This window comes from Pollachius pollachius, assembly GCF_949987615.1.
Source record: "Pollachius pollachius genome assembly, chromosome: 5".
In the NCBI taxonomy this organism is placed as follows: domain Eukaryota; kingdom Metazoa; phylum Chordata; class Actinopteri; order Gadiformes; family Gadidae; genus Pollachius; species Pollachius pollachius.
Window position 1 is genome coordinate 25,697,929 of NC_136938.1, and position 7,777 is coordinate 25,705,705.

Sequence of the window (7,777 nt, forward strand, 5' to 3'; positions counted from 1 at the left end):
CCGATGAGCGTTTATTGTTGAAATACATAGACGGATCCCACATCCATCACAACGAGGCTGAACTTTTGGTGGTGCTTCTGTCATCTGTCATCTGAAGTCCGCCAGCATCGATCTAAAGTTCTTCAGCTCCTTGATACTTGTTGAAATTCTATAAAACATTGAAATAAAAACAATTACGTGGAGTAGCCTATATTGAGAACCACAATAGAAAATGTAGATCCTAAATGGAAAAACATTAAAAGGGTATGGATCATATTAAATAAGAGAGAGAAACACGTGGAATGGAAGTAATTTGTTTTGGATAAAGAAAATCCACATCAATTACTTTCAACTTAGAGTTAGGTAACTTAACACTAAAGAGTGGAAAAATCAGGGTTTTGCAATTTCACAGACAGTATATGTCATCAGAACCATATTGTAATGGCATCAGGGTATCGTACCTTCCGAAGGCGTTGAAGATGGAGACTATTTCCTGGCGGTTCAGCTGGAAGGCGGCCCGTGGAACGTTAGGTTTGGTCAGATCTTCAATCTGTCGCCTTGAGAACAGGACCTTTAGGGCTGTTCCCAACCCCTGGGTCTGTGTGTGTGTGTGAGTGTGTGTGTGTTGGGGAGAATCACAGTTTTTAAATTTAAAATAGATGAACATACATAGAAATACGACATCCACATATATACATACACAGTGTACTTTCATACTTTTCATTAACGTTCAATTCCACTTCAATATTGTATTCTTCACAGTAACACATTGAAGTAGACTTTCTCATTAGCATTATTAGCATTAGCATCAGCATTACGTCATATGGATAACTAAGAGAGCCAATGGCTGACCTGCAGCTTTCCCCAGAGACGACATTTGAAACACCCCACGCAGTCCATGATTCTTGAAATGTTCTTGAATGACAGCCTGATGTCCTCCTGGGGTCAGAGTGTCAGAGAGAGACATTCAGAAGTGAAAGACCTACACACAATCTCGTTAGAATGTTTTCTTTCCATATGAAAAAAAAAACAAATTAATTGAACTATGAGTGTACTGCTAATCCAACTCATTAGATACTAACATGCCTTTTACTTTTTTCCTTCTACCAAATTTGAACTGTGATTATCTGTGAGATATAAGCCTCATCAGATATTCGATAACTTGTCACTGAACAATAATTCTGGTCTTGTAAATGGCATAAATTTTGATTGGTTTAGCCATTCGCACTCAACTTCATTCTTCCACAGCTGGAATGACAGACGCCAGACAAAGAAACGTCAAACCTTGAGTTTCCCTGCCTCCTTCTCATCTCCAGCGAACAGCGAATTCTCGTTGAAGTGCAGGGGGAAAGTGCTGAGAGGAGAAGTGGGAGAGGGAGAGAGGCAAGTTCATTGGTTTTAAATGGACCGATTTGAACACCATCCAAATTAAATGGACTGCATCTATATAGGGCTTTTCTAACCAGTGGCCACTCAAAGTACCCACCCATTCATGCGCATATTCACACTAAGCAGGCGGTGTCAGCCACGCAAGGCGACAGCCAGCTCATCAGGAGCAGTAAGGGTGAGGTGCCTCGCTCAGGGACACCTCGACCCTCAGCTAGGAGGAGCCGGGGATCGAACTAGCAACCTTCCGGTTACCAGCCGACCCGCGCCACCTCCTGAGCCACACGCCGCCCCATGTTGCTCCATTGCATTCCCAATGGACGGTTGTGACAGGGCAGTGTATCTCGCTGTATGTACAGACTCACTCAGCCAGTCGGAGAACCTCCAGCAGCAGCTCTTTGTGGGCCTGGTCCTTCTGGGGCTGGCCCGTGTACAGCTGGAAGGACGACTGCTGGAAGAAGGGCAGGGCTTTGGCCAGGGCGCGCAGCTCAATCAGGTACAAGAAGTAGAGGTTGCGGAGCCGCTTGGGGCCCTCGCCCGCGGTCAGCTCAGAGTCGAAGCGCTGCTGGAACTCTGAGACGTTGTGGGACCACTTCTTGTGGAACCAGTTGTCTACGAGTGAAAGGAGAGAATCAGGAGACACAGGGGATTGAAACCGAGGGTTGACTTTGTGTTGACTTGACCACTTAACTTTGTGTTTGTATTTACTTTGAATCACCTAAAGGGCTTTCTGACCTATCTTTGTGTCTTGAAACCATTAACAGAGAAGAATAGGTCATATAAACATGCAGTGTGTGAGTGTCGGAATGATTACAGGTTGAAGACTCATGACTTGAGTTGTGTATTCTATAAAAGACTATACAATAAGAAAAAGCTATAAAAGACATCCCTCTGAAGACTGAGTACCTTCAGAGATATTCAGAGAAACTACTAATGGCTGTGTTTTTTTTTTGGTGTGTGTGTGTGTGCTATCAGCTATATTTATGTGGAATAATTTGATTTAAAAGTGTGTTTGTATGTTGTGATGGAAAAATACATATGTTGTTCCCTTTTCATCATGTAAGCTTTGTTTCCTATGCCTTGTACTGTCCAGCCCCCTACCTGTTCCTAGTGTTATCTAACGTTATCATTTGACCCTAGGGTACACCGGTCATGAGGGAGCAGGGATCCCTAATGCATTCTTCTACTTGATGAGAACACAGGAAACTCTGTCCTTTAGGTCAACATTATTTGATTTGATCATTGACAATTGCAATGTGGGGAGGAGGGTGAACCTGTATTCTGGGATCACTCTGCTAGAGAGGAGACTAGTGCATGCATACATTAGAATAGGTTAATTGTCATCAACTATTGTGTGCTTTTTTTGTCTGATCTGTCCTAGACGCATTATCTCTTAAATAAATTGCCATGACAACTGTTTATTTACCATCCATAAGGTATCGGGCACTCAGGTGTATGTTGATGCTGGAGTGAAGGCCAGATATAAGCCGGTAGAAAGCTCTTTTCTCCACACATTGACCTGGGCAAGAGGAGAAACAAGTTTGTTTAGCTACATCAGTTTGTATTGTTACATCACAAACATTACCGTTTGCATTAGCATCTCTCACATAACAATGATCATGAGGATGTTGAACAGAATCAACCCACCTTCCAACCATCTGTAGAAGGCCGGGGCTGAAAGCGAAGCCACAAATGATATCACACATAAAGAACATGCCGAAATCCAGGGTTAACCGTGTGCCACACAAATGCGTATTGTTAAGTAACTAAGAAGAGCTCCTACCATCCTTTCCTTGACCGCTGTGGAACACTTGGGGATACACCGGTCGCCTCACAGTGAAGGGTCTGTGACGGTGGAAGCAGAGATGACACTTGTTGTGATGAAATTGTGATGTTATTATTTATGGTCCTGTTTTTCCAATGCTCCTCTAACCTCCAGTTGACAAATGATTTCCCCCTCATTTTTTCAGGTCAATCAACCGGGTTCACTCTGTGTGTAATTCCTGCTTATTGTCTTTGTTTGTGTGTCGTTCTACTTTACTTGAAGCAGTTCTCCTCATAGATGCTGTTCCAGATTTGCCAGGCCGCTGGGCCCTTGTAGCCAGTAAAGCGTTCCGGGTTCAGCAGCAGATCCACATACTGTGCATCAGGGGACTCCACATCTGACACAACAACGACAACAACAACATCAACATCAACAGGTCCTCGACCTTAAGGCTCAGTCTGTGAGTCAGTAACACTCAGGCTTCAGACGGATTGGACAGGATGCATAAACACCGACCGTCGATCACACAGAAGCGCTCCGACTCATCATCGTGGAGGTTCCAGTTCTGCAGAGCCTCTCTCGTCTTCTCACTGCAGACAACAGTCAGGAAGACCATGGGGTGACTGACTTTAAATTGTCGTTTACACGTTCACATCGGCCTAAATATGATTGGATGAACACTTACCCCCTGTTAAGAACGCAACCCGCTAAGACCCTTGTTTTATTTTGGAAATCTTCTATTTAATTATATAAACATTATTATATTTGTGAACTTACCTGAGAGAGGCGTCCACAGCTCCAAGATGCTCCAGTTTCTCACAGTCAACGTCCTGTGTGTTGGCGTCTGCTGAATACTAGACAACAGACCCATGCAAGCCAATAGCCACCACCGATGAGGAATAAGAACCAATAAGGATTACTTTTTAATTTCTACGTGCTGTATGCGTGAATTATGCGTGAATAACAGAGTAATGACGTTCTACTTAAGTTATGTGGGGTCAGGGCTACATGGACACAAGCACTTTATAATGAGCTTGTATCATAATATCACTATAAAGAACAATTTGCTGGGAACCTTTGAATTAGAGAGAATTTAAAAAGATATTGGGTTCAACTCTCATCATGCCAGTGGCATTGCACCATGTTCTACCGCCCTCTTACCTTATGATTCGAAGACTTGATTCCCTCAGGCACCTCGTTCTGTGGATTAAAAAAAGCTCATCATTCTCGCATGTTAAATGTGAATGATTGGTAGCATGGCAGGCTAGCATAGCAGGATGGCAGCATAGCAGGGTCACTCACCGGAGAGCAGGGGTGCACAGCACAAGAGCTCATGCCACACTGGTTGTTGTCTGTCCAGAAAGGACACGGCTTATCCAGGTTCACCTGTTGGTGGTCAAAGCTTTATTCAAAAAGTTATAACTTCATAATAATAAATCGTTATTTTTTCCAAATAATATTTGACAATTTGAACTTTTCATATTTTGGCCAAAACATACTCATGTTTTCTCTCTTTTTCTCTCTCTAATTTTAGTAACAGATGCGTAACATAATAATAATAATAATAAAATTAATAATAATATTATGGGTTTTGGGTTTGGGTTTTTGGGTTCAGGTTTTAAAGTTATCAAATAAAGTGAAAAAAGGAACAAAGAATGGGGAAAAAGCTATAATTTAATGTTATCCACTACTTTTCCAGGAAGTACACGGTTGTTTTTTCCCAAAATCGAATGCATTACTTTTCCAAATAAGTCATGTTCATTTTTTGGATTACAAATCCTCAAAGGTCCGATGACATGTGGCGTCGTGTGGTTTGATTAGCCGTTACAAGCGTTCTGAAAATCTGTATCTTACGACATCACAGGTGGGCGTGTCCACCAGGATGTGCGCTAGATAGATCAGTCTATCAGCCTGTGTAACATGTCCATGAATGCTACTTCCTGGAAAAGTACCCTCAATGATATGTTACCTTATAGAACCTGAAGTAGTCAGACTCAAGCAGTTTTTGGAGTTTAGGGAAGAGCTGATCATTGTTGAAGGCATCGATGGTCTCCACATCACAGGCGCAGTCGTCGAGGTTACCTGTGACCTGTTCAAGATGATACCACCCAATGTAGTTTCACCAAATATCCATAGACCAATCTATTGAGTAGCCATCAACATCCCACTATTCAAATGTTCTGATTAACCTTAAAAGCAAGCATTGTTTCATGTTTATTTCTCTGTCTGTTTTGTCTCACAGTTGTTTCTTGACCATGTTATATAGCCTATGCAACTCCCAACATTTCAACAGGCACTATGCACTTCTATACGTATTGTATATAGCACCACTATACACAATGCGGTTTTTAATATAATAATTAAACACGCCTATGTTTTCTACTCAAAGTCATCATAGTTATTTTAGAAAAACACCAAACTCATACCTACATAATAATAATGTTGCATCGAGGACCGTTATCTCTGATGGTCGCGAGGAAGAAAGTTTCCCACTTACCTGACAGAAACACCTGTCGCCCGCCCCCCTCGAGAGGGAAACCTGCGTGATGCTCGCCAGGAATGCAGCGAAGACCGTCAACCGTCCAACAGACATTATCATCTGTCATTGGAGATGGACAAATCAGTATATGCACAAAACCCTCCGATAATTGACTCAAGACAAGAAAAAAGTGAGCCAAGAGCTCCAACTTGCAAGTGTCGCTTACTCAGTGTGCTTCCTTATATTTCCTCATTGCTATGACACGGGGGACAAGGCTACGTGACAAACCACCACGCAACACTTGGAACCTTTTTTAAATTTATTTTTATTTTTATAAATTAACTTTCTGAATCAAAAACCTGGTAGAGGTTTTTATAAAGTCGTTGTTAGATCGTCGGCGTGTTTAATATCGTTTAAGTTGATTTAATATTCAGTGTAGTGCAGTAACATTGGTTAGCCACAAGGGAGAAGCAAATCCATCAGAATAACTCCAGTAATTCAAGTTGATCTGAGGATTGGTGGTATGTTTACACTACATTTGTAATTAGAAATATACAATTAGGAATTCACAATGGACATTGACAACACAGCCTATTTAATATAGTGTGCTCAAAAACGTTGGGTTTATTTTTGGTTTGGCCTTACTCTGGTCATAATGAATTAATTGATAATAACGAACGTCTGAATCAAATGTGTACAAACATGTCCTTTTATAAATCTTAAAATAAAATGTGGTGACATGCTGTCCACCGTCCTGCTCGTGAGTCATACTGATTTGGGAGACTTTCAGAAATTGACCTAAATAGTGTTCCCGAGTCAGCAGACAGAGTTGAAAACGCAGATCCGACTCAATTGCGCCTTCTGTTGGACGGAATTCACCAGCAGCCTAAATAAATGAACTGGGGTGAACCTCTAAGAGGGGGACGCCACCTTCAGTGAAAGGAAGTAGACACGTCATAAATGTACAGTCTATGTGTCTAATATTGTTTTTTAATGTCTTCTTACAGCAACTTGAACCGTCCACCTTCCCCATCTCTCTGCTTGATCACCAGTGGGGAGGTTTTACAAACCGTTACATCCTGTAATCCCTTGTTTAGAAATGCCATGTTTTGATTTTATGAAATGTTTGCTATGGAAACCTTTATTTTATTTTCTTCTTAAACTTCCTTGCCGATCCGCCTCACACACACACACACACACACACACACACACACACACACACACACACACACACACACACACACACACACACACACACATTTTCATGATTTTTGAAATGTTTGCTATGGAAACCTTTTTTTCCTTGCTTTCTTCTGAAACTTTCCTCTGCTGATCCGCCTCCCGGTCCTCTCAGTCCCTGGCAGGCCGGGGGCCCCTGCACCGTGGCCCTATAACTCCATTCTCTATTTCTGTGCTTCCTTGTGCTGCCAAGCCCCTGACGTAATGCTCCGCGTTAATTATTAGCATGTGGAAAGCCATGGCCAGCCCCTCGACCCCAGGGTCCGAGCGTACGGTGGGGCTGCACCTCGCTCCCTCCCCGGTACCAACAAATCGCTGATTGGCTAGTCACCACGGGAGTCACCGCCAACCGAACGCTCGACCTTCCGATTGGTCATTCGACACTGCGAGGCACAACCCTTCGTACGCTCGGACCCTGGGATTTATGCCGCGGCTCTTCTCTGGCGGCCAGAGAGCACCTCGACTGCTGGGAGAGGGAAAGTTAGTCAAGATGGCAAATATCACTAAACCGGAGTAAAGGGGGCACCGCTCCCCGAAGCTGTGATCGAGACCCACGATGCTCATGTTCCCATAAGTAAGTACTACTGGGCCTGATGGGGTTTTATTATGTCTATTAACTAACTTGTCGGCGGGGTTTCTGAACTACTAGTCAGTAACGTTGGCTCAAATCGTCAAGTGTCCAACGTTACATACTCTGGACATAATCATACAATATGTATTATTTTGAATATAATGGCTCCGGGTGCGTTTATGTATGCCAGCCCTAAACGTTATTCTGGGCTGCCCATGTGAGAGAAGGGGCGATTGAGACTTTGACATTTTATCAACCCTACTCTATTCTCGGAATCACAAAGTTACGAATGGTTCGCGACCCCCCGATGCGAAGCGATACGCGGGGTCTTTCCACTGGGTTTCCGTCTAAATGAGCG

General features: G+C 43.0%; 2 protein-coding genes across 3 annotated transcripts in view; one reads left to right on the forward strand and one right to left on the reverse strand.

Annotated features, from left to right (window-relative positions):
* Positions 1 to 6: 6 nt before the first annotated feature.
* ero1a (endoplasmic reticulum oxidoreductase 1 alpha) lies at positions 7 to 5,860 on the reverse strand. Of its 2 annotated transcripts, XM_079737063.1 has the most exons (16): positions 5,836 to 5,860; positions 5,628 to 5,729; positions 5,100 to 5,219; positions 4,433 to 4,516; positions 4,292 to 4,330; positions 3,908 to 3,984; positions 3,647 to 3,720; positions 3,407 to 3,527; positions 3,149 to 3,210; positions 3,013 to 3,039; positions 2,792 to 2,884; positions 1,731 to 1,977; positions 1,264 to 1,333; positions 832 to 918; positions 441 to 577; positions 7 to 148 (listed from the first exon to the last, which is right to left on the reverse strand). In XM_079737063.1, exons 2-16 carry the CDS (start codon positions 5,727 to 5,729, stop codon positions 88 to 90), a joined length of 1,401 nt encoding a protein of 466 aa, XP_079593189.1. In that variant the 5' UTR covers positions 5,836 to 5,860; the 3' UTR covers positions 7 to 87. The 2 variants fall into 2 exon arrangements, with proteins under 2 accessions (XP_079593189.1, XP_079593188.1); XM_079737062.1 differs by lacking the exon at positions 5,836 to 5,860 and having other exon boundaries at positions 5,628 to 5,829.
* Positions 5,861 to 7,292: 1,432 nt separating this feature from the next.
* The window catches only part of samd4a (sterile alpha motif domain containing 4A), a 45,001-nt gene continuing 44,516 nt past the window's right edge, over positions 7,293 to 7,777 (forward strand). Inside the window, 1 exon segment of the mRNA XM_079736602.1 lies at positions 7,293 to 7,422. The gene's annotated coding sequence lies outside the window, so the exon portion shown is untranslated.